Genomic DNA, 27,820 nt, shown 5'->3' with positions numbered 1-27,820 from the left:
CAAATGCATAGGGATGGAAAGTAGACTGACCACTGTCAGCGCCTGGGGGGAGGGGAAGAGGAGTAGCTGCTAAGGCATCTGGGGTTCTCTTCTGAGGTGGTGAAAATGCTCTGTTAGAGAGTGGAGATGATCACACAACTCTGAATATACTAAAGACCACTGAATTATACACTTTAAAAGGTGTATTCTTTAAAAAGAATTTATGATAGATGAATTACAGCTCAATAAAGCTATTATTTAAAACAACAAAAAGCCTACACAGGATGAACTCCGAAGAAATAGCTACAATCCCCCCTCACTAGATTGTGAGCCTTTCAGAACCAGGATTGTGTTATTGATCTCTTTATCCCCAGAGCCTCATGCCTGCTGACTAGTGGACAGACCGAGTGGATGAATGACAGCTTTGACATTAGGGACTGTCCTCTGGATGCAAATGTTCAAGCAATTGGATCTTAACTAGGCTTTGGTCAGATCTGATTACAGCAAGGAACGAGCCCACATGAGAAAATGAGTCCACATCACATAGGATACTTTGTAACTCATCATAGGCTCTTCTGTTACCATATATGATTACCACAAACAAAAATAAAAGTGCTATGAGGTAAGCAGGCCAGTTTATTATCACCTGTATTTTACAGAGAAAAAAAAGTAGCCTACAGATGCTGCAGGCTTGCCATGGGGCACCAGATGCCACATGCCATCATGGAGCCGAAGCAGGGGTGCCAAATGCCCAGCACAGGACCCCTTTTGCCATATCAAATCCAGTACAGGCAAGCTGAGATCAGCTATCATAAACATTCAAAAATAACCAGAAAGGCGTCATTCAGGTGCTGAACCATCCCTGGCTCTATCACTAACATCATATTTGACCTTAAATCACATAGCCACTTTCTTCCCCTGTGCAGTCATCCACAAAATTGGTGTGATAAGACTTCCTCTGCTTCCTTTACTTGAATGCCATGAAGGTTTAGAGCAGTCTTGCAGAAAGATGAGGAAACGCATGACCCTCCATAGCACCTGCATTGGCTGCACATCACTTAGCCTACCACTAGGAACTTCATCCTAAAGCCAGCCAGCACCTTCCCTGGCTCACTGGAGCCTGGCCAACAAACGGGCAATGTGTTTTCACACTGCACATTCACAGGACTGCTTTTACCCCATGTCATATGTGACAGAGCTGAATCCCTCAATTAAGCTGGGCCTGCCCAGAACTAGAAAATGCTTAAAGAATACAGCTGGTTCTCAGTCAGCCCATGTGCTTTCTAAAGCCTATTCTGTTCTTCAGCCAATCTCCATTTATGTGGGGTCTTCACCTCACAGTTCATGCTCCTCTATTGCCTTTGGAAACGTAATCTCAAGGACTCTGTAGGGTATACCGTACCTGCCCCCATCCCTGGAAATGCTTCCCTTCTCACCTATGGACACAGGCTGCCAACTGTAACCACACTTCTGGCCAAGCTGACCTGGCCCATCACTCATCTGTCTCATTTTTCTGTTTCCCCTGGGCCCCCAACTGCCTCAATTTCTGCATGTCACAGCCTCTTCAAAGTCCTAGCCCTGAAGTGCATACACACCCTAGAAGAGGACACATAGCATGTGACTTTCCCTGAGCTCTAACCACATCCCTTCCTTCCTCTGTTGTGTGAGACAACTTCACTTTGGTAGCCAAGATTTCTGCCTAAGGACTCTAGGGCAAGACCAGATGAGACCTGGCTTGCCATGACACAGAACCCCCAACGTGCCCATATAAACTGAACTGCACTCTGACTCTTGGCTCTCCATGGATAAACAAGATGATATGCATCCTGGAGTATCACCAGAAGCTGCCCTTAGGGACCATGTCCTATGTCTGGATTAGAAATGAAACAGTATTACAAAGTTTTCTTGACTTATTAACTACAACAGTATCCCCTTGGGCAGAGTCCAAAGCATATTTCCTTCCTAGGGAATTTGGTGCTTCAGGAGTAACTTTCATGGATGATGCCAGGGCAATTGGTTACTTGTTAAAGGGTGGCGCAGCAGTTTGGCGCCTGCCTTTGACCCAGGGCGCGATCCTGGAGACCCGGGATCGAATCCCACGTCGGGCTCCCAGTGCATGGAGCCTGCTTCTCTGCCTGTGTCTCTGCCTCTCTCTCTCTCTCTGTGTGTGACTATCATAAGTAAATAAAAATTTAAAAAAATAATAAAATAAAAAAATAATAAAAAAAAAGAAATAGACAAGTGAATGAATAAGTGGCCGGTATTTGGGAGACAGTAAGTAGCAGTGATACTAATAATCCAAAAGAGATGCAGGTAAAAGTCACTTACATTTCACTGTGTAATGAACTATACATTAGATGCACAGGCAGCACTGCTTCCCTAGTTACCCAGCCAATATTAAGACTGGCTGAAATTTCCCAAGGACATTGTAACTGGGGAGAGCTGAGGAAGCGAACTTATTGTATTCTGTATACCAAGTACCACTTGTCTGAGGACTAAAGATTCATTATGAAAACTACCTAAAACTCCACAGTTCCAGATGAGCTGATAAATAGTTGACTTTCAATACTAATGCATGTTAATGTGTATGGAGAGTATAATGAGCAGAGGTTGAAATGATAAAAAAAAAATAGCACTATATTACATTTACATCTATAATCTTACCCAACATGTTCCTTGTAGGAATTCCAAGAGCTTGATAGGGTAGCTACTACTGTCTCCACTTGAGATGTCCCACTGTATTACCTTTGTTGGTAATACAACAAAGGTAAAGGACTTGCCCGAGGTCACACAGCTCCTAAGTGATGGAGCTCAGACTGGGACCCTAGTCTTCTGAGTCTTAATTTAATGCTCACTGTCCTGCACCATCTCCCCAGAATGAGTAATAAATACTATTTACTTATTCATTCAGGATATACTTATCCATTCATCTAATAAACATTCACTATTTAGGATGACCAACCACTGTGCTAAGTTGCCAAGCCTTCAAAATCAAAGAAACAATCCAATTAAAAAATAGGCCAAGGAGCTGAGTACACATTTTACCAAAGAAGATATTCAAATAGCCAAAAGGTACATGAAAAGGTGCTCAGGGATCCCTGGGTGGCACAGCGGTTTGGCGCCTGCCTTTGGCCCAGGGCGCGATCCTGGAGACCCAGGATCGAATCCCACATCAGGCTCCCGGTGCATGGAGCCTGCTTCTCCCTCTGCCTGTGTCTCTGCCTCTCTCTCTCTCTCTCTGTGACTATCATAAATAAATAAAAATTTAAAAAAAAAATTTAAAAAGAAAAGGTGCTCAATATCACTGATTATCAGGGAAATGCAAATCAAAATCACAATGAGACCTCACCTCACACCTGTTAGGGTGGGTATTATAAAAAAGACAAGCAGTAACAGGTGTTGGAGAGGAGGTGGAGAAAAGGAACCCTCCTGCACTGCTGGTGGGAATGTAAAGTGGTGTAGCCTTTATAGAAGGCAGTTTGGAGGTTTTCCAAAAATAAAAAGTAGAACTAGAGTACAATCCAGCAATTCCACTCCAGGGTGTATATTTGAAGAAATGAAATCACTGTCTCAAAGAGATGTCTGCATTCTCTGTTCACTGTAGCAGCATTCACAACAGCCAAGACATGGAAACAGCCTAAAGTGTCCATCAACAGATGAATGAATGAAGATGCAGTATATACTTATACACACACACACTCACACTACATATATGGTGGAATATCATTCAACTTTAATGAAGGAAGAAATCCTGCCATTTGTGACAACATGGATGAACCCAGAATACAGTATGCTACTTGAAATAAATGAGACAGAAAAAGACAAATACAGTATGATCTCACTTATACATAGAAACTAAAAAAATCTGAATTCATAGAAAGAAAACAGATCAGTGGTTGCCAAAGGTGGGGGCAGGGGGAAAAAGGCTGAAGGGATTCAAAAGGTATAAACTTTCAGTTGGAAGATAAATAAGTTCTGAGTATGTAATGTACATGGTGACTATAGTTAAGAATGCTGTATTATAGGGGCGCCTGGATGGTTCAGTTGGTTGAGCACCTGACTCTTGCTTTTGGCTCAGGTCATTATCTCAGGGTCGTGAGACTGAGCCCTAGTCTGCTTGAGATTCTGTCTCTCCCTCTTCCCCTCAACACCACTCATGCTCTCTTTCTCTCTCAGAAAAGAAAAATCCTGTATTGTCTATTTGAAAGTTGCTAAGAGAGTGGATCTTAGGGGCAACATAAGAAAAAAGTTGTAACTGTGTGGTGATGGATGTTAACTAGATTTATTTTGATCATATATTCACAACGTTGTTCACCTAAAACTAATACAATGTTATATGTTAATTATATCTCACTAAAACTCAGGGAAAAACACAAAGGAAAACTTTCCCTTGCTTCTAGGTTTTATAACTAGTAGCAAACAACCAATAATATGCAAGGGGGACAGACAGATATATTACAGCTACAAAGAAATATTATAGGCATTTAAAGAATACCTCTTGCTCAGATTGTGGTCATTGCAAAATGTAATGTGGATACCGATTTAAGTGCTAAAAAGAGAGCAAAGTATGACGCAGGTAACACATTCTAGGCTTGGCAACTTTAGAATTTATTGTTCATTAAAACTGTATTTTAATTATCCTAGTTTTAATTAAAGTATTATGTAGAGTTGGTGAAATGCAATTATGTGCAACTGACTTGAGATGTATAATAGGCTAATATTTGTAAAGAAATGCATTATTGTCACTAGATCTGCTCATGTAAAATGAAGTGGTATTTTATTTTCAAATGAAAAATTGGTACATAAAATATTAAAGTCTTGTCATTAAACACTACACTGCCAACTCAAATGGAACCAAGTAATTCTAAGTTCCCCACCCCTGCCCTTTGGCTATTCACTTTGCTCAGGAATGGTTCCCTGGCTGGGATATAGCCTTATCCCAAAGCAGTAGGTACAGTAGAAGTTGCCCACACAAGTCAAATAAAACTTACTACACAGAAGATCCTCTAACAACCTTTATCATGTCCATCTGCATCATGTGGTAGTGCCAGCCTCATTGTCAGTGTGGACTACCACCAGCTACACCCCATCACCTGATCAAATGGTGTTTAAAGAGTGACCTTTCATCCAATAGTGTCAAAACTGCCTAACAATCTGAAAGGAAACATGAAATTCTCATAGCCATCTTGGCTCTCCTCCCATTGTGCACAGCGGGGTCTGGTTTGAAGCACTGGATGGTGAAAACTTAGAATTCTGTAGGCCATTCACTGAAGCAAAGTCATGCTTCCCATTTCTGTCTACAGACACTGATTTGCCTGCAATAATATCAGCTCAGACAATGGGACCCTAATAATCCTCCAGGAAATTCCCAGCTGTCTTCAAGTTAATGCTTTGGTAGAGGGAAAAACAACCTTAGCTTGACAACATAAAGGCCTCCGGTAAGCCCAAGAGTCTTCTTTGGCATATCAAAGTCCCTTTGGACACCTCTTTTTTTTCCTTACCTCCCCCAACTCTCGAATATATAATTAGCCATTCCTTATTATAACCCAAGGGCAGCTCTTGGTTAAAAGCCCATGGGGGCTGTCCCCATGCTTTAATAAAATCACTTTTTTGCACCAAAGACATCTCAAGAATTCTTTCTTGGCTTTCAGATCTTGACCCAACACCACCACCAATGCTACTCAAAACTACATCACTAGGACTCCTTCTCCTGCTGCCATCTCAGGTGGTTGAGCACTCTCCTGCTTTGACCTTGGTGACTCACCTTCTCACCTCTGCTGAAACTTTCTCATGTGACATCTCAGTCCCACACTCAGGGTCACCCACTCGGCCTTGGCAAACCCCATGAAAGTTCCATTTCATGGGGAACAGAGCCTTCCCCATGAAAGCTTCTATGTGGGACTGCTCCAGGTGGGTGAGGTTGCTGGTAAGCATGAGAAGAGAGAGCACAGTCAAAGGAGGGTGGGACCCCACTGGCCTCAGCTGTAGCTGCGCTCAACTCACAGAAGGACTTCAGAGAGGTCTGCCTGAAGCTATGTGTCACTGGACAGTCCAGCTGTGGTGACGTGGCAAACATAACTGCTGGCCTGATCTCTCTCCCTCCCATATACCCATTCTCAGATTCCCTAAGGTCAAAGTTCACCCTACAAAAATTTAACTCAGGTCACCATTCTGCATTGTATCACCTACTCTCTCCCTTCCAATGGGAGGAGGCACTTGGCTTCTGGGGCTGGAAGGAGTGGCCAAGGTGAGGAAGAGAGAACCTGGGGGCCTAGTGTAGTCACTTTCACTCGCTTCTCCACTCAATCATTCCTCTACTTCACAGACTCCTATAGTCTGACTCTGCCATATAGGACCATCCCACAGACAATTCGGAGACAACTGAGAGCCATCACTCTCTTGCAAACACCATTGACATTCTTGTTTTTCCACTCCCATGTGACAGGAAAACTTCACCTTCTCTGAATCCAACTAGCTGTCTTTCCTACAACTGCAGCAGTACTTGTAAGCCTTCCTGAGAATTCCATTACCACAAATTGCAACTATGCACATGCACTCAAATGGTCCCACGAACCTAGCGTGTTTCTCCATTTGCTTTGACTCCCTGGATGATCCAATACCTTCCTGTCCCTTCTGGTGCCATACTCCACTCTAAATTTATATCTCAAAAATAAAATAAAATAAAATAAAATAAAATAAACTTATACCTCCTCCCACTATTCACAGAAGAAAGAAAAATCTATAAGCACTCAATTTCCCACAAGAGCATCTGCCAAATAACATGCAACCACATGCCCATTAGGCATCTGTTATTACAACGGAAGCTCCCCTTGCTTTTCTTGAAGGTTCCCTGCTGAAGGGCCAACTGCATACGGGTGTAAGCCTGTGGACCCCACCATGCCAGGGCACTCTCTCTCACGCTATTTCTGTGGGTGCCCAGGCTACCTGACCTCTCATTTTCTCTGGATTTTGTTCCTCTAGCTTTACTCATCCTCCCCTGACTCTTCAATTTCTCCTTTTCTCATGGAGAACTTTCATTAACATATGAATATTTTCTGGTATTTCCCACCTTAAGAGAAAAACCACCCTACCCTCCTTGATCTCAGGTACCCACTGTGGACACTCGCTGAATCTCTGCAGCAATTCCCTGTAAAAAAAATATGTCCAAAGAACTATCTCCGCTTAATTATTTAAACATAGTAAAACTCCAATTACTAAACATTTCCTAGTTAGGAAAAAAAAAATCAAAGATCAACATTCCTAAGATTCTAAGTCCTTTCTAGATTCAGAGTCCTTTTTCTGCAAGCCCACTGTTGGTAGGTCTCTCAGTAGAGCTCTCAGAAACATAGGTTCCCAATCTTGTCTGAAAATATCCTCACATCTCCCTCAGTTTGGGACACGAGTTTAGCTGGATATGGGATTCCATGATTTTGAAGCTATTAGTCCATTATCTTCTCCACAATCGCTGTCCACTGAGATCTAATTGCTGTGCCTTTGAGGCAACCTGAATAACATGTACTGTTGCTGTTACAATTTCGTCTTTGTCTTTGAAGTTCGACAGTGACACTATAATATGTCTAGATTTGGATATATTTTCATTTATTCTACTTGCAGCTTAATCTGCCTTTTGACTCTGAGGATCCATCATTTTAGGAAATACTATGACAATTATCTCTGAATGTTATCTCCACTCATTCTCTCCATTCTTTCCTTCCAGACTCTTCTTAGAGCTCAAGTGATTTTTATATCCTCTTTATCTCTTAGCCTGTCTTCTGCATTTGCCATCTTTTTTATCTCTTTGTTTTATTCTGAGTTTTTTTTCCTCATACCCACCAGGACAGTATTTTTCATTTTAGCTGCATATTGTCTGCTCTTTCTTGGATTCAACTGACTTTGTTAATAAATAATTATATTTATCACTTCAAGAAGTTTAGTTTTTTCCTATTTGGTTCTTTTTAAAATCAACACATTAAAAGGTATTCGACATCATTAGCCATTAGGGAAATGCAAATTAAAAACACCATGAGTTATCATTACTCACCTATCAGGATGAGTAAAATAAAACACAGTGAGAACAGTAAGTGCTAGAGAGGATGCTGAGAAACGGAATTGCTCAGACACTGCCAGGGGGAAATATCATGGTACAACCACTCTGGAAAACAGCTGAGTGTTTCCTTACAAAAACTAGCCACTGAATTCCTGGGCATTTATCCCAGAAAAACGGACTTCTATTTACACAAAAACCTGTACACAAATGTTTACAGAGCTTTATTCTTAATACTGGAACCCTGGATACAACCCACATGTCCTTCACTAGCAGCTTCACAGGCTGTGGTTCGTCCATACCATGGAACACTACACAAGGTGAAGCAGTCAGGCAAGGATACGGACCGTGATGGGAAGCAACCAGAGAATGAGGACGAGTGAAACAAGTCGACCCTAAAACACTGCATGATCCCATTTACACAGCATTCTCTAAGTGATGAAGCTATAGAAATGGAGACCAGATCTGTGATTTTCAGGGAGTAGGGCAGGTGTGAAGGCCAGAGGAAGGGGGTGTGGTTACACATGGGACACAGGAGGGACCCATGGTAATGGGGATGTGTCGTGTTTTGACCTATTGATATCACTATCCTGGTCCTGACATGGTGCCACAGTGTGGCAAGATCTCACCAACTGTGGGAACGGGTTAAAGGGTATATGGGCCTTCCCAGTATTATTTCTTACAACTCCATTTGAATTCACGATTAACTCAAAATACTAAGTTTATTTAAAAATGGAGAAAAAGGACAAATACTGCATGATTCCACTTACATGAGGACCTGTATGAGGGAGAGAAAGCAGAGGGGTGAGTGCTGGGGTGTGGAAGGTCCAATGGGGAGTTACTATTTAGCAGGGACAGAGCCTCAGTGTGGGACCAAAAAGAGTTCTGGACATGGATGGTGGGGATGGCTGCACAGCAGTGGGAATGTACTTAACACCACAGAACTGTACACTGAAACATGGCTAATAGTAAATTTTATGTGACATGTATTTTACCACAACCTCAAAACATTTTCCAAAAAAACCCACCAACTCCTGCAAGGACTCCCTACTGGATATGGAATAAATCCAGATTCCTTTGAAGACTCTGATGCCTCCAGGTCCCATGTCCCTCTTCCTTTACCACTCTCTCTGCCTCTTTTCCACACCCTGACCACAGGAGAGCCCCTTCAGCTGAGCAAATACAACAAGCCCTTTCGTGGGTTTACAAGTATTTGTCCTCTCTGTCAAGAATACTCATCCTCCAGAGAGAGGCTGAGAAAGCAGCACAGCAGAGCAAGTGTGGGGCATGACACTGACCAGCTGCTGGCAATTCTCCCCCTTAGGCTCCATCAGTAAAGCAGGGATAGTAACGGGAGGACTCATTGGGCTGCTGGGAGGATCTCAGGAATCATTCCATGGAAAATACTTAAAACAATGCTAACATTCAGAAATATTAATAATTATTGTTACTAAATATCACCTTGAGAATATCACAGAAATTATCCAGACACAAAAGATTTCATATTCTATGATCCTATGCATAAGAAATTCTATAATAGACAAACAATACTATGGTAATAAAAATGAGATTAGTGTGCAGGGCTGGCAGGGGACACAGGAGTACTACTTGACTGGGCAGGAGTTGACATTTGTCACATATTTGTTAAAATTCATCAGTTTGTGTGAAGATCTGTTCATCATATTGTACATAAATTATACCTCAATAATGTGGTTATTAAAATGTTGCTTGTGCAAAGCAGCTGTCCTCGGACACCCAATGTAGAGTTTAGGACAACTCTCTCCCTCTCCTGCTTAGCTCTCTTGTCCCCATCCCTCATGGTGCTCCTCCTCCCCTGAAAGTACCCCATTTATTAACCTGTTTCTATGCAAGGTCATAGTTCATTGATGGCAGGCCCTTCAATGCTCATTCTCCTTTCTGCCCCTGACAGCTGGAACAGTGCCTGGCACAAAAGTAGCACTCAGTAAATATCTACTGAATGCATGAAGGAAGACAGAGGGAGAGGCAGAACTGGCCTGCCCTTCTGCGAGCATTGCTGAACGTGAACACCAGAGAGGACTTCAGTGGTCATTTAGCACACCTTCCCCATTTTGACATGAGAAAATGGAAGCAAAGCAAAGTAATTTGCCCAAGGTCAGAATTAATGGTGGAAGCAGGTCCAGAGCCCACATCTCCTAGTCTTTTCAGTTGTACCAAATATGGCTCAATTCACACGTATAGACATACTCTATAAACATTCACAAAATGCCTATAAAATATAATATAAAATTTTTAAAAGCATATTATTTTGAAAGCCCAGTTAACTATAAAAATATTATTACAACCAGATCTACTTCATCCAAGCATTAAGTTGTGACTTCCACTACAAGTGCTAATTTAAACAAATCTTTCTTGAAGCGATTGAAATGAAATGGTAATAAGTTAATGGACATTCAAGTATTTAAGCATGGACAATTATGAGTCAGGCTGTTTGCACGTTGCCTGGGATGCTGTTTACTGCCCATACTTCACAATTCACATCTTTCCTGGCAAGTCATCCTGCAAAAGCTGACTGGAGGTTGAAATATTTAATCTATAAACTTTGCATTCCCCAGAAAACACATGCAAGTACACTGTGCTTCCACATTCTTGTCAGGTAGGCTACAGCATGCAATCTGAGCACGAGAACCTGCAATTAAGCAAAAGAATGGCACTGTACAAAACAAGTTTTTGCGTCCTAATCTGATAACTGCCGACATAAATTACCTCCTGGAGGTGAGAGAAATATTGCACAACTTCAACATTCACATTTCACATTTTGAGAAATAAAAGGAAACAAAGAACATATATCAAAAACAAAATAACATAGAACAATTTTATTATCAAATTAGACTATATAAGACAAGGCTATACTCATCTTTGATATGCAAAGGTAGCAAACTAACTGTTTGGATTCAGTAAATCAGAAAAATAAACATGCATTTTTTTCATCTTCTTAGATAAATAAAACCTATAATCACCTATTCAAAATTCTAACTTATTCTCATTTCTTTCAAAGTATTGTCTGCCTTTCCCAAGACACATTTCTCTTTCATCAATAGCATTTTTTTCTTGAAGTTCGTTATGCTTTCCTCCCCCCTTTTTGGTGAGTAAGTTTACAAACATTACATGACTTTTCTACAGATTTCTTCATACATTCAGCCATTCCAGGAGTGCATAACTTGCTACGTAAGACACAGTTCTCAGAACAAGGATGTTTTCAATGGTCAACACCCAGGGGAGGCTAAAACTACTAGAGGACATGACCTAACATGCTGCTTAAGGTCTTGACTCTCACCCCGTCATGTCTGAAGGCAAGATGAATGAGCGCTGCCAGCAGCTGGCATGGGCCAGTCAGGAGGCACTGGCATTTAACGCAACAGTGCCAGTCATGAGACTTTGCCCTTCCTCCTCTGTCCCACCTTCCCAGCTTCCAAGTCCCCTCCTCTTCTGTAGCCTTCTCCCTGCTCCACCAGGTTACCTGACATAGTCACAAGCTCCAGGACATAGGACCTGACATCCCTGGGAAGCCATTCAAGTGCTGACCACTCTCTGCTCTTCAACCTCAGAGCACAGCCCCAGTAGCCCCTACCCTGTCTCCATCCCTATTGTCTCCTCCTCCCTTCCCTTCTACTCGCTTGGTTCTAGAATTCTGTAAGTACTCTAGTGCATGGGCTTTTAGCTCAGCCAGTGCCATCCTCTGTGACCTGCAACCAAGAGCATCTCAAAATGATAAGATGGAGCTATTTATTTGGGCTTTGCTAACTGACTTACGTATTTCACACAGAGCATTAAAGAGTTTTAAAAATCATGAACACGCTAACCCACAAGTTTAGCTTAGACCTCTTTGCCTGACCTTCAGTCTGATACAAACAACTATCTTATGACCGGATCTTCTTGACCATTTACTATGTATCTCAAACATGTACAAAACAAATTTTAGACACCCTCCTCCCCCAATACAGACAAAACTTGCTTTGCCTGCAAATCAACTCTCCCATTCAGGAGACAGTTAAGTCCATGTTATCAGTTACTCAGGCCAAAATTCTTAGAGTTTTCCAATGGCTTCTCTCCTCTCCTACCCCACATCTAATCCAGCAGAAAATCCTATTGATTCTACATTCAAAATACATCTGTATCTGATAACTTTTCACTACCTCTCCCCCAACCAAACTGCTCAGTCTCAGTCAGCTGAACTACTGTGGCAAATGCCTAATGGGCATACTGGTTCCTGATTCTGCTGCCCCGTAGTCCATTCATCACAGAAGTCCTAACAGAAAAATCACAATGGAGATCGTACTGCTGCTCTGCTCAGATCCTCAGAGTAAATGGCAAAGTCGTCACTCTGGCTAAGTAACCTAAGTCTAGGAACCAGCCCAGCTACCTCAGTGACCTCATCTCCAGCCCTCTCCCTCACTCTACCCTGTCTGCTCCTCCAACACACTGGCCAGTCTCCTATCCCAGGTGCTCTTCTCACTGATTTACTCCCAGGCCTCCTCCCCAGATTGGTTCAGGTCTCTACCCAAAGAGGTGATTATGGGAGAGGACTTCTCTGATTCCACATCTAAAATAGCAACCCAACTGACCCCTGCATTCCCCACTCTGTCCCTGCTTTATTCTCTCTTCACTATTACCACCAGCTGGCATGTCATTGGTTTTCTTCCACTTGGAGATAGGCTCCCTGAGGACAAGAACTTTGTTTCCTGCTGCATATCTGGTGCCTGGAATAGTACCTGGTATGTAAATACCCTCAATAAGTCCTCAGTGAATGAATGGGGGGGTAAGTAAAGCCCAAACATCAATTGGAACTTTTTTTTAAAAAGATTTTATTTATTTATTCATGAGAGACACAGAGAGAGGCAGAGACATAGGCAGAGGGAGAAGCAGGCTCCATGCAGGGAGCCCAATGTGGGACTCGATCCCGGGACTCCAAACTCATGCTCTGAGTTGAAGGCAGATGCTCAACCACTGAGCCACCCAGGCATCCCATCAATCAGAACTTTGTGAGTTTTACATTTAGCCTCATTCTGATGTGAATGTGAGGTAGCTCACGTCCACCACTGGCACATTCATTTCAGCTACTTTTCTGGGATAATGATGGATTTCTGCTGCTCCTTTTGCTACACAACTTAAGCCTCCTTATTTAACAAGTATGTAGCTCAAGAATCAAGAGGCTGCAGTGGTGAGGTGCTGGGTTCTGCACATGGCAGCTGCCCTCTTTCTCCTGCTGCCCCCACCCTGTGCTGTACAGACATCATTTCCACCCCATCCCCCACTAGGTCTCTGAATGTCATAAAGCCCATGCCTTAATTGGAAAACCATGTTTGCCTTCTCTTTTGTGAAAAAATTCTCAAGTTAGAGACTTGTAGACCCAATGCAATGGATAAATAATACACTTGCAGGCATGCTCAACGCTATGTGGGCACATGTTTCTGTGTGTGCCTGTGGCTCACGGCAACCTGTACTATTTCAAATTGAAGGCTGGTGTTCTTAAAAGGGAGAAATAGGAATAAAAGCAGTATTTGGAAAAATAAATCAAAAGAAGAAGGCTCAGCAAAATAAAGTGAAAAGAAGAATTAGCTTAGTGCAGAAGACAGCTGAGACTTAGAGCCAGACAGGCCTGGGGTGGAACCTCAGCTCTGCCATTGGTCAGCTGTGTGTCTTTGGGTGAGCCTGTTAACATCTCTAATCTTCAGTCTGATCTCTAGAAGCACAACTAACTATACTCCTTCGGAAGGCAATTGTGAGAATCAGGGAAGATGTGTTTAAAGAAGGTACTCATAAATAACAGCTGCTGCTAAAATTATGAATAGGCTATTCAACTGACTTTTCAAGTTAGGAAACATTAAAATCATTGTTTCCCTTGAAAATGAAAAAAAAATCACTTAATTGTAAGCCAAAAGCTCACATTCCGAAGGTCATGGTTTGGGGGTAGGGGGAGGAGTTGGGAGAGTGCCTGGGGGCTGAGTTGTTAAGTGTCTGAGTCTTGGTTTCAGCTCAGGTCAGATCTCAGGGTCCTGGGATCAAGCCCAAGTAGGTCTCAGTGCTCAATGTGGAGTTTGCCTGTCCCTCTTCTTCTGCTCCACACCGCACCCCATGTGCTAACTCTCAAATAAATAAATAAAATTTAAAAAATATATATTAAGGAGATGGGGCTGGTAAGATGAGGCTCCTCCTCCCCATGGCAAAGGACCATCTCCCCAGCTGTGTTAGGGAACTGACAAGCTTACAGCAGGTACAGAAGCTTGACCTGTTTCAGTATGAAACACTTTGAGCCAAATGTTTCAGTGTTTAAATGACAACACTGGTGGTGCACAACAAATCTAATGCCATCTGACTTTTGTCTGCCAACCATCTAGGCAGGGGTCATGCAGAAATTCCCTTCCAACTGCTGTCCAAAGCCGAACTTTATCAGAAGTGTAAAGCAATGTATCTTTGAATAAATTTATGAAGAAAACCATACACAAATTGATTTATGACATCTCGCATAGCAGGTACTTAATAAATATAGAGGTGATGATGAGGTAGAAAATATGAAACAAAAGGCCTTACGAACGTGGAAATATCCATAACCAATCTCTCCTAAAATAAAGGATTACAGGCATATTATTCTGAGATTGGAGATTTATCAATAGCTTCGCATACCATTTGTTTGATAGGACACTAAGTTAAAGCCTACTTAGCATCTTTACATTAGTAGCTCAACAGGAATTAAACAGTCTTTAGAAAGACTGAAAGTAAAAAAAGAAAAGCTTAAAAAATTAAGAGTGGTTATTTCATTTTATGTCCTTTCATACTTCTTGAATAAATGTTGTCTTATGATTATGGCTAGACCACAAGTCAACAAGTGAACTGCTATGCAGCGGCTTGCTCCTGAGTTAAACTAATCCTTCTATTGTGGACTGTGCTCCCATTGACATTAATTAGAAGCTCCAATGTTGGAGAAGAAGCTTAGTTCAATCTACCCACCCTCCTAGCAACCATCTTCCCCAGCATTCATCCCAAATTGGCTGAGGCACACCATGCTCAACACTAGAACCTTCCAAAATATTTCACAAGAGTCTTCCTCTGCTATCTTTTGTTCAGCCTAACAGTCTTCTAAAGGATTTAAAAAATGATCCCTGTTCTTTGTCTCACTGACCTCAAGAAGCATCTGTTATCACTGGAAACAATACAAATGTGGACAAGCAACTCTTAACAAAATAATAGGGAAAGCAGTTATCCCATTTTCTAAGGTAATTAGTCTTTTACTAAAATGTTTAAATATGGCCTGTCTACACTTCGATATTTTTCCTGTTTCCAACAATAAGAATAGAAACATTTGTTAAATAAGCTCAAGAATGGTCTGGGGTCAGGCAGGTTCAGATGCCCAGGCAGAAGAGCCATGACACCTGGCTTCGAGAAGGGATCCCACGGATGGGCAGGTATGGGAGAAAGAAGTTTACAGGTCACAGTGACTTTCAGAGTTACAATGAAAACCTATCCCATAATCATCTTATATATATCCTTTTTGGAAAAACAGAACAAAACAAAAGCATTTTCTCCTCATGAATTTTTGTATGAGTGCAACCATCTGATGGCGTATTTGACTTTTAGCCCAAGCTTATAAGCATTTCATGATTCTTTTAGAAATGTTCATCCCTGAAATGTTTATATTTAGTATATTATCCTTAAATTGTATTATAAAATGCCCAGTTATGAAATATATACCAAATGTTCTTTTTAATCACCTCAAGCTCTAAATGAAGAAAATTTGTTTGGCATTAGATAAATATCTTGAATGCAGGATAGGCAGGAACACCTTGAAATAATGCTTAACTAATCACAAAGCAACTCTTCCGCAATAGATGGACGAACCACTAATTAGATGAAGGGAAATAAAACTGTCACGGTAGGATAAAAGGATAAAGAGAAATAAGCAGTAATTACTGTTTTATCGTCAGAGAAAGTAGTATCAAACATGGCTCAGTAAAAAGAAAGTAGTATCTATACGTAAATACTAGCACTCATTAAATTAGTACTTGGAGCTAAACACAACTCAGAGATGATAATGACATCTCAAAAAGTACATGCAAGAAAGGGAAAAAAACGGACCATAATAACTGAGTAAGGGTGCTTTATTCAGGGCACACAACCCACTCAAGGGTAACTTTACATGATGATTTCTGTAAACTGCTTGAACATTTCCAAGCCAAGTCTTCCAAACAGCTGCTTAGTAAAGACTGGGGAAGGACTACCAGAGTATGTTATTCTTTTCAAGGCTTAACTGATACAGTGAAGTTCATTAAATAATATGTAAATGATGCCAACAAGTGTAATGAGTTATATTTTATAGTTTGGGGCAACTTACATTCTGTGGCTGGGAATGATCTTGTGCCCTTCTCTGAACCAAGTCACTTGTGGCCTCGGGCAGCTGGTGATGGGCAGTAAGTTGAGAACCGCTGCATGTCCTTGAGACACTGTTTTCCTCTGGTCTGTATCCATGAAATTTCCCATATCTGCAGAGAAAAATCAGACTTTTTAAGTTCTAGAAAACTTTTTTTTTCGGGGGGGAAGGGTCAAAGATGCAAATAACTATATATTACAGCAAAGTCACTGACATTGCTATAATTAAGCAATAAGATGAGAGATTGAGTGGTAATGCTGATGAATGCAGATCAACTGGTGAAGTGAAGCATGAGACAGAGCCATGTGCCTCCAAAGTGCCCATGAAATGCATTAATCAGCAGAACTTCATGGTCTTTGTGTCGCTGCAACAATACAATGAAACGTTTGCAACTGATTTTAATATTGGAATAAACAGTGGAAAGGGATCCACCACAAAGACTGTAATGAAGCACTGTTAGCTATCACCCCACTCCCCAGGGTCTCAAGCTAGTTCCACTCAGGCAGCCATGGTCCCCTGTTCAGTTTTTTTTTAATTTGGGGCAAGCAGGCTTTGTTCCAATTCCTGTGGTACTGGTTAACAGCATTCTTAAAAAATGAGGGTTCCCAGGAAAAAACCCAGTCATTAGAATGTAGGTATAAGAAGCCAATTAAAAATTGTAAATTGATTTGTAACATTTGAACCTTTCAAAAACTGTCTTTGTTATGCTTAGATACAGATATATGTGTATACACACATACAGCATACATACTATGTCCTTGTCTCGAAGCATATAAATTTGGACAGTCCACAGAAAATCTCTATTATCCATGGATTTTTTATTCAAAGGAAATTATTTCCTATGTAATAAGCAGATTTAATATTCTAGGAAAGAGATGAAACTAATGAAACATTAGGAAAACAGTCACGTTTATTTTCAAAGTAAAACTTATTATCAAAAAGAAGGAGAAGAGATAAGAGAAAATCTAAGAGCCAGAGATAAATGATAGAAACAAGAGTATAAATAATTAACCAAAAGAAGCCCAAAATTTAATATTACATAATAGAATTTAATACATTATAATAAATTCCAAACTGCTAACCTATTCAAATATGTTTGGGGTATTGATCTGAACTTTGCATTTATTAATTATGTTTTCAATTATTCAATTGAGTAGAAGTTCTAAATTATTCTGCAGAAAGATTTAGCTGAGTGACTTCACACTTTAGAAAAGTTCAGCCTCCCTAATTAAAAACATAACTAAACATGTACAGCATTAGCACCTCACCTGGTCATTAGTAATTACAGAATAGGAGAGTAACGAGCAATTATTTTATTCGATATAATAAGGCTGAAAACTATAGGCCTTACCTGTGGTCAAAAAACAAATAAGAAAATATTGTCATCGTTGGTTGGCAGGCCAATTTAGGAGCTCTCTAGAGTTCTCTCAAATCTGTCATAACTTTTTTTTTAAGATTTTATTTATTTATTCATGAGAGACACAGAGAGAGAGAGAGAGAGAGAGGCAGAGACGCAGGCAGAGGGAGAAGTAGGCTCCATGCAGGGAGCCCAATATGGGACTCGATCCCGGGTCTCCAGGATCACACCCTGGGCTGAAGGCGGCGCTAAACTGCTGAGCTACCCGGGCTGCCCTTGACATGTAATTTAAAGCTTCATTACACTTTCTGCTTTCTTTTAAATGAGGAGACATTTTAGTAGTAAATTCAAAATGTAATAAAGCAGATAGGCCATTTTAGATGGACTCGACTCTTCACAGATTTTGGACTACAAAAGTACTAAGTAAGTACTTTGCATCAGTCAGCTCATCTCTCCAATTCCTCCTGAACATGACATCAAATGCAAAGTCCTTGCATTCTGGTGTCTCCTTCAGTTACTTTTACTCCAAAATGGGTCTGCCCCACAGAGAATTCAAGTCACTAACAGTAATACTGTCTAGGATGTTATTATGCACTTTTTTAATTGTGTGGCTAAAGGATTTCTAAACAATTTCCTGGAAAGAACTGGTTATGAACTGATAAAACTTTAACTGGGTTTAATTTTTTATTTGAAAAACACATGAACCTGAGTATCATAAATGCTAAGAGCAGCTGATCATAAAGCAGAAGGCATCTAGTTAATTTTCTTGTTTTCTCTCCTGCACAGGGCCTGACAAAGTTCCTTACTGAGTGGCCAGGAGTGGCATTTACCTCATTAGCCAGGTCACCATCGGAACAGCCTTACTGGCTGTTTATCTCCCAACAACTTTAGCAATTATTCTATTCCCAATAGAATCCAAGACAGAATCTCAATTCCTACAATGGTTAAAAGTGATTTTGATCAACATTTTCCACAGACATTTTGTTTCTGTTATTCATCATATGGAGACTTTTCCAATGCACACATACATGCGACTTGAACTTCTGATCTTCTCTGCAAGAGAGCTCCCATCCTGTTCCGCACCACACAGCGGTAAAACCCAGCATCAAGCCTCTGTAAAGACGGGATAATATACCTGCCAAATACCAAAAAGAAATGTTAATGGTTTTATATCCAGAGAAGTTCTAGCATCACAAGTGCTCAACAAATATTTTATTTTTGGTAAACTAATGTTTATTCAGTCTTTCTCTGTAGTCAACACACCTCAACTGCAATTTATCTGGGAGATTACATAATAGCTGTCTGTCTCCCCAACTAGGCTGTCAAGAGTACATGAAGCTAGGTTCTAGACCTGCCTTGTTCATCACTATGCCTCTGGCAACCAGTACACTGCCATGCATGTAGTGGATAACACTCACAACGAGATGAATAAAAACAAATATTAAATAGCTATAGGTCATTACACTTAAACTAGACCTTTCAGCTACAAGTGTGTATAATTCTTTCTCTCAGAATCTAAGTTATTTCTAGAACTGGCAACAACCTTTACATCATAATGTGTTGTGTCACTCTACCTAAAAATTCAAACAATGTTTACAGGATGAGATACAGGTGTCATCAAAACAAAGAGAGCAGTAGCATCATGACACATCCCCTCTGCACTTACTGCTGTAGACCTCCAACACAATTCATACACTTCCCTCACTTTTCCACATATGGCCCTGACATTAACTTTAAAAATGTTTTGGGTAACTGAAAGGTGATTTCATAGGTATTTTCTATTGCTGTGACTTTAAGTAATCACGTCCTTCAGATCAATGCCTTTCTAAAAACTTCAGGAACATTTTATAGAAGGAAAAAAGTAGTTAGAGGATACAGTTTCCATAAAAGCTCTGCTTTACAGGTTTACTGTTAGTTTTATAACTTAGGATATTTTGATATCCATAAGCAAGTACAATTTATAACCAAGGACCACTTGAAGTGAGTTTTATAGCCCCAGAGCCCAAATATTTTACAATACCTAAGAAAATACATTAATTGGTTTCTAGGCCACGTTCACAAACACACAAGAATAAGGCTGCATCCTGGATACTTTTTACAAATAGGAAGTTGCCTACCACAAGAAAGAAAAGGGAAGCTAACATCCAATCTAATGGAAGCCTATTTCCTGAAAAAGAGAAAACTCAGTGATGCTATCCTTTATTATAAAGATGTTAATAGTTATCTTCAACTTAAATATACTTCTCACAAAGGATAATCAGAGAAACTTCTAAAAATTAGGTAAAGAGCACCATGTATGGTATGCTTTATTGGCTCAGTTCCTAAGCATAGCTTGAAATTGCTTATATTCAACTGATTGCTCATCTTCAAGTATGTCCAATTAACCTGAAAAAGGAACTTAAAGGCATAATTTTTAGTGAATAAAACATTTGGACAATATAGGTAATTCAGCACTAAGCAAATATTAATCAAAGTATGTTTTCCCTCTGATAACCATCTTGATATTCCCATGACAAGATTAATAAAATCTTTTATGAAAAAATATTGCTGAGTTTTAATCTTCAAAATTTTATTCTGAGGAATGGCTCATCTCAAACAAAAAATTAATTAGTGTGGATAATAAGAATAATATCAAATTGAACACAAAGAGTCAATGCCATTTATTTAAATTACAAATCAAGACTAGAAGGACGAGCAGCTCTGTCACATACTATGATCATAATAAGGAGGAGTTTTGAGATTAAGTTATAGTCAACAAAACTTTTTGAAGATGAAATTACACAAGTTATGGGAGTACATATTTGAGAAACTACATGAACAGTTTCATCATTGCAACATTTCCATATTTATATAATTGTTATCCATTCCATTTTCCCTTTTTTTGTAGTATCCTAAATAGATTTTAAATTCTTATGAATTTCTATAGTAATCTTATGTACTAATGCACAAAAATAGCAGTGTTTTCAAACCACAGGGAGGAGCAGATACAAAATTGAATATTAGGCATATGCTGTTTTGTACCATCTCTTTAGTCTAATGTCTCACCAGGGAAAAAATATACAGAAAAGTTGCAAAGTACTCCACCTATTACAGGAATTCCTACACAAATTATGTTCACCTAACAGATGGGAATATTCACTGCAAGCCTATTGTTTATAAACACACATTTTTAAGCAGAAAAAGTTTCCTGGCTCTTTATAAGAAAGTATGATAAAATCTTAGTACCATATGCCACTAAAATATAGAAAATGCCTGCTCCTATTTCAAATAAACACAGCAGGGAATGTTTGTATTCACTGTATAAAAGCAGAATTCTACTAGACAAACAGAACATTTTCCAGGGCTAGTTCATTATCAGGAACAGCAAATTAAAGAAAATCAAACACAAAATCACAGCAAAACCAAGAGTTTTAATGTCCATTTCTGCTAAGTAGGACAATACCTCAGTTCTGAATTGCCTCTCAGATGAGCCACAAGAACCACCCCAGAGTTTCCATAGCAAGCAACTCTAGCTCCATTTCAGTCCATAAACAACTGCTTGACTAGCCCTGCCTGAAGTGAACATTTTACACTTTTTTGTCTGTCTGAGGTCTACAACTATTTTCCTGTGTTCTGAGAATTTTTTACTTGGTGAGTCTCAGTGGAGGCAGACTCCTGGACACAGGATGAGACAATGCATGACCACTGGCCACATGTACTCTGGATTTTTAGAACTGAGGCTGGTGATGCACAGGAATAGGACTTAAAGGAGACAGAAGTGGTGCCACGTACAGCGGAGCCTGTAACCAGGGGAGCACTGTGGTGTCTACTGCCAGGCAGGGCAGTGGCTCAAACAGCAGCATCCAGGCTCCAGTTGAACTAGTGCAGGACTCTTGCAGGACTGGCTCTTGGGCTGATGTGGCTCTAGCTGCCTCATCTCACTCCCTTCCCAGTGCCCAGCCTGCCTGGTGATTGATTCTAACAGCAACCCAAAGTCCATGCAATAACTTCCTGTTCCATTTCAATAAGAAAGAGTTTGTTTCTGTGGCTTGTCCTAGAATTCCCCAAATATCTACACTACAGGACAAAGCCAAAATAATTTCAGTTGAAACTTCTGAAGTTACTAAGCACTTACCATGATCACAGGAAAAACTTAAATAATGCCTCTTTGAATCCTCTCTCTTTAAAAAATCATGGCTTCCTGGTAAACCAGTAAGAATCATTAGGTGATTAACAGTCCCTCCAAAACTGGGATAAATTAACCTGTTATGACTTTTACTGAACATAAAACACTAAAATTTTAGAAAATATCTGACACTATACTGCCTGCTTGCAGACAAGCTACTATGGAGCAGTTCTTCTAGCAACAATAATATAGTATGACTGAGGACACAGGTCTACAAAGACCTACTCTGGTTCTGAATAATGAAGGCACATCTTCAGTTCTTCCTCTCAGGTCAGGCAATATAATTCACAAGAGAGAATTTTCATGCTCATTAAAATTAGATCTAAAGCTTTTTCTTTTTCTTTGAATGGGGGTCCACATCCATTTTATGCCATTCCAGGTAAGATTATTCCCCATATCTTCAAACCTTTTATGCTGGTATAAAAATATCTATTTTGCATGAAAACAAACAACTAAGTTCTATTATAAATTTTCATATCTTGGCTCAAAGCCCAATCTTATATTCACAGTGAAAAAAAAAATGGTTAAGGAAAAAAACAAACCAAAACAAAACCTGGTAAGCCATTTATACTCTTGGAACTAATTTGATTCTTCTTTTGGAGATGTGAGGAGAAATAATTAGGCTTTCAATTTTATTTTTATGTTTCCTTTTATAAGTAAGTTTCCTATTTTTATAAGTACATGAAATTAAAAAGAATAATAGTCAAAAGTGGGATCAGTCTATAACTTTTTTCACAAGTAAAATACTGAAATGAGAAATCCAGACAGAAACATGTTAAGAAAAAGATTAAAGGACCCAGAGCCTTAAGCAGTGTGGGACTATAAGGGATTCTACTTATTTTAGCCAAAATGTGTAATGCTAGTTCATCTGAGCCAAAGTACAACTGCTGGGCAGTTCAAAGAGGACAGAATCAATGAAGAGTTAACCAGCAGAAGAGTGACTATAAAACAAGTCAGGAAAACTGAAGCCAAACAACTTGGGGGAACTAAGCCCCTTGTGGGAAGACCCAGGCAGGAATCACACTTAGTTTAATGGGATGATAAGAAACCAATTGGTTACATGTCATCTAACAAAAACAGTTCTCAATTAAATAGACCTTTCCTCCTGATGAGTAGGGGGCAGAGCAGATTAAAAACATAACACAAGTAGAGGAGTTTTTCCCATTGCTTAGCGATGAAGCATAATTACATGCTTTGTCTCTGGGTCTTAAGATTTTTAAATACTGATCTTGTATCCTTCTAAGGATACACTGCTAAGTCCATATATTAGTTTTAGCAGCTTTTTAATAGATAATGTCACATTTCCTACATAGATGATCATGTCACCTTCAAAAAAAGATATTTTTATGTCTTCTCTTAAAATCAAGATGCCTTTTCTTTCTCTTGTATTTGTTTTCCTCATTGCACTGGCCAGTAAATCTGCTCTTGGGATCTGCAGAGCTTCCTGCATTGGTGGGTTTGTAGTTTTCATCAAATATAGAACATTTTCAATATTATTCCTTCAAATATTTTTCTGCCCCTGCCTTCTTTGGAATTCCAATCACACATACATTAGGCTGGCTGAAGCTGTCCTCTAACTTGTTAATGCTCATTTCATTGTGTTTGATTCCCTTTTTTTTTTTTTTCTCTATCTGCCTTTCATCATGGATAGTTCTATTGTTATAACTTTAAGTTTACTAACATTTTCTTTTGCAATGTCTAACTGATATCCCATCCAATGTGTTTTTCATCTCAGACATTAGAGGTTTCATCCTCACAAGTTTGATTTCTGCCTTTTACTATCTTTCATGTATGTATTTGGATTTGATCACTTGGAATATATTTATGATGTTTCGTTATCTTCCTCTACTTTTAACATCTGTGTCAGCTTTGGCTTGATTGATTAATAGACTGTTTTTCTTGTCCTTATGAGTCATACTTTTCTTCCTCTTTATGTGCCTGATAATCTTTGATTCCATTCTAGACATTATAGATTTTATCCTGTTTGGCGATGGATATTGTTGTATTTCTATAAATACTCTTGAGTTTTGATCTCCGAGGCTTCAAAAATACTTGAAAGTCGTCTGACCCTTTCTGGTCTTATTTATAAAATCTGAGGCATGATCACAGTTGTATTTGGTCAAGGGTTAATAATTCCCACTACAAATCCAAGATAATTCTGTATCCTCTATCCAATAACCCCATAAATTATGAGGTTTTTTTGATATGCCTGTGAGAACAGCCCACTCCCACTCCCCAAGGTGGTGAGCATGGTAAGTACTACCATCACTTCTGGGCAGTCCTCTCCCAGGCTTGGGGAATCTCCTCATGTGAATGGGCTGATGAATATCCTGCCTAATACTCAACATAGAACCTCTGCAGATCTCTAGTTCTCTCTCTCTCTCTCTCTCTGGTATTCTGTCTTGATCTCTCTGGATTCTCCAATCTCTTCAACTCAGGAGTCCTCCAGACACTTGTGCACCCCCGTGTCTGGGCCATCACCTAGAAATTCTTGCACAGCATTAAAGCTGGGGAAATCAGAGGGCCCACTGATTTTCTGTTTCTCTGGCATCACCACCTTTGGCTGGCTAATATCCAGTATCTTGAACACAACTGTTTCATATATTTTGCCTGGTATTGTGGTTGTTTAGATTTCCTATCTAGGCTTCTCTTTTATATCTCTTAGGTTTTCTACTTCATGTAGGTTCTTATAGAGGCTATTCCCAAGTATTTGATCATTTTCATTAATATTATGAATTTTCTCATCTTTTTATAAAACATAAGAAAAATTACTTCATACTTAATTAACCATTTCTATTTTCTTATTGAAATAAAAAAAATAATCATCTTTCAAACTTCTATTGTTAATACTGTCACATAAATTGAACCACAGAGATAGGCCATATAAGGAGATGGTAAGATTTTTAGCAATTCACAGTATCCAATTATTTTTCCCATTAGAATAATGAATATCATGCCTACCACTAAGAAATTATGAGCATACATATCTATTCATATATATATACACATACATATACACACACACACACACATACACACACACACACATACATATATATTTATTTCAAAGTAGAAAATAATTGAGGAACATTTTCTGGGGGGTTAAAAAAAAAGAGACAAATCTCCCCACAACAGCTATATAAGCTTGGTTTAATTGTTGAACTACTACAATTTTGCCAATACAGTCACCTGTACCTAAATGTGAATACTAGCATCAATATGAAAAACATCTGAAAATCGCTGGTATTCATTGTGCAGTTTGCAACATATGCAGCAAAGGAAATGCTATTTTTGATCAAAGCTGGAAAAGCTGAGGTTATATTATGTGCCCTTTATAGGATTAGTATTTTCTACTGATACCAAAGTGGGGGTGGAAGAAGAGAGACTCAATTTCAGAGAGAAAACAGCTACCATTTTCATAAAGTAGCCATGTTTTTCAATTTGAGACTGAGAATGGTCTCATGAAGGTTAACATATGATAGCTGAAGGTGCTTACTGGAAGGAAGTAGATGAAAGAGTAATTTGAAAAAATAGCATGAGATTTTTGGACAGGTTTTATATCTAAAAAAAAATGATGACAAAATACAATGGATCCCTGATAACCCATCTCAGTGTCTGAAGCCCTCAGTGAAAAGTATATAATTTATCACATCTACCCAAACCATTCTTGCTTTAGAATAACCCATTTCTTCTAAGTTTCTAGTGAAATGAGAATGAAGCATCTATCTCATTTTAATGGTCCCTATATGAAACACCCCTGCAATCTAACTTCAATGACCCACAATGCTTAGTCTTCCTGCGAATTATTCAGTGTGCTAAATTAACAGGTAAATCTGCTAGTGCAAAGAGCAATGCATAAAAAGCTCCATCTCCTTCCATATTTTAAAGTGGGCACCAAAATGGTTTTATCATAAATCTAAATAGTTGCATATGTAATAATGGCATGGTGTCTGCTATAGCATTTTTTTTTTTTTTTTAAGATTTGTTCATTTATTTATTTAAGAAAGAGAGCTGGGCAAGGGGGAGAGAGGAAACAATCTACAAGCAGACTTCCCACTGGACATGGAGCCCCAAATGGGACTGGATTCCAGGACCCCGAGGTCATGACCTGAGCCAAAACCAAGAGTCAGCCACTGAGCCACCAGGGCACCCCTGATTTAGCATTTAATTTTTTATTTTTATTTTTATTTTAAGATTTTATTTATTTATTCATGAGAGACACACAGAGAAGTAGAGACACAGGCAGAGGGAGAAGCAGGCTCCATGCAGGGAGCCCAATGTGGGACTTCCCAGATCTTGGGATCACGCCCTGAGCCAAAGGCAGACGCTCAACCACTGAGCTACCCAAGGCGCCCCTGATTTAACATTTTAATATAAAACTGTTACACTTGTTTTACATGTATCTAACAGAATCTAAATAACGGTTTGAAATCCACATTATCCATTTTTTATTAATGAACTCTTTAACAGAACCTTCATATTGTTCCTTTTTACTCTTTGAACTTGAGCCGTAAATCTATTTACCCCATAGAATTTTATTCTAATGTAACATATTTCTTTGCCTGGAAGATACTTATTGATTATCCATCATACTTCTCTGAAGTAAAAAATACACATATAATTGGCAACTTAAAAAGGATGTCCTTTGATCAAAAGATTCTAGGTGCTTAAAAAAATTCTGTATTATATGTTCATTGTAATTATTACACAATCAAAACAACATAAATGTGTTAATTTTGTAATATAATTATTTAAAAGTTTAGAAAGAAAATGTGACTCTTAATGACAGGAAAGTGGCTGTTTCTTTTCAATTACATTTCATTGAATGGGAATTATTTACCATTAGAATAAACAGAAATGGATAGAAATTAACAACAAAGGAAGGTATTGACCACATTTTTGTGATCATTTAAATGTTCATTTAAATCTAACGAGTACATGGAAGAAGTAAATAAACAAGGGGAGAAGAGGCTGAAGCATAGCAGCAAGCAAAACACAGGAAAGTAATAAAATGGATATGATTTAGACTATCAAATAATCTTTTTTGCAAAAATTGATGAAAGTTACTTTTGAATAAATGTTGGAGAAAACACGAAGCCCTAACTTTCCTCTCCTGCATGTTCCTTCTACATCAAGATAGAACACTGATCTGCTGGAAGTAAACAGCACTTTTTACCTCCTCCTCCCTAAGATCTGCAACTAAGGCCTTACCAGGCTCTTCTCATTTCAGAGGGTGAAATACAGACAGACCGGGCTTCATAAAAGAATATTTCTCAACTTCATTTTTTTCTAACAAATCCTGAATATTCTACATCTACTCTGTGTAAATGGAAAACCCCCAGGGCGCCACTGTGAGTTTGCCACCTAAATAAAACAAGGTGCCTCTGCCTGCCATGGATCTATCTTGCATATGCTCTTTGCTTTGTTCTTATTACATGTTCCTTAAGGCACAACATATTCTCTAATAACAGTTGGATAATGGGAAAGGTGGGGTTGTTAACAAAAAATTGGTATAGCTCTTGTTGCCCACCTATGCAACATATCCAAATTTTTAAAAATGCAAAATTGGTCAGAATATCCCATTTCCAGTGTCTTCCTTTCCCCTAAATGGACTATGTGAAAGGCAAATAGTTCTGGGGTTGTTTAAAAGAGCCTAACATTTTGTTCAATCCAAATATCCTGAACTATGGACTTGTCCTGCAACCTTGAGATGCAGTTCCATAGGAAGACAAAGACAGGGAGAGTGAGCCTTCCTTCTGTGAACTAGGAAAAAGAATAGAAAGAGGGTAGGAAAAGAGAACCATAGGTGCCTACACAGAGACATGTTCTTAGCTCAATCTCAGAAAACACATATTTGGAAACTGAACATCT

General features: G+C 39.3%; 1 protein-coding gene and 1 pseudogene across 14 annotated transcripts in view; both read right to left on the bottom strand.

Moving 5' to 3' along the window:
• Positions 1 to 11,640, bottom strand: part of LOC144319471 (dnaJ homolog subfamily A member 1 pseudogene) — a 51,360-nt pseudogene extending 39,720 nt beyond the window's left edge. Inside the window, exon 1 of the transcript XR_013385276.1 lies at positions 11,523 to 11,640. The product of XR_013385276.1 is annotated as a dnaJ homolog subfamily A member 1 pseudogene (transcript). The remainder of the gene's footprint in view (positions 1 to 11,522) is intronic.
• SDK1 (sidekick cell adhesion molecule 1) overlaps positions 1 to 27,820 on the bottom strand; it is an 894,112-nt gene that overhangs the window by 505,122 nt on the left and 361,170 nt on the right. For 7 of the 13 annotated variants that reach the window (XM_077907645.1, XM_077907637.1, XM_077907636.1 and 4 more), the window contains 2 exons: positions 18,813 to 18,919; positions 16,392 to 16,539 (listed from right to left, as the gene is read on the bottom strand). In XM_077907645.1, the coding sequence (XP_077763771.1) occupies positions 16,392 to 16,539; positions 18,813 to 18,919 (255 nt within the window). Of the gene's footprint in view, positions 1 to 11,339; positions 11,488 to 11,522; positions 11,661 to 16,391; positions 16,540 to 18,812; positions 18,920 to 19,047; positions 19,293 to 27,820 lie in introns of those variants that run through there. The other 6 variants (XM_077907641.1, XM_077907642.1, XM_077907644.1 and 3 more) reach the window with 6 other exon arrangements.

This window comes from Canis aureus, chromosome 8 (assembly GCF_053574225.1).
Source record: "Canis aureus isolate CA01 chromosome 8, VMU_Caureus_v.1.0, whole genome shotgun sequence".
Lineage (NCBI taxonomy): Eukaryota > Metazoa > Chordata > Mammalia > Carnivora > Canidae > Canis > Canis aureus.
The sequence above is the reverse complement of the archived record's forward strand: the minus strand, read 5'-3'. Positions and strand labels throughout refer to the sequence as shown.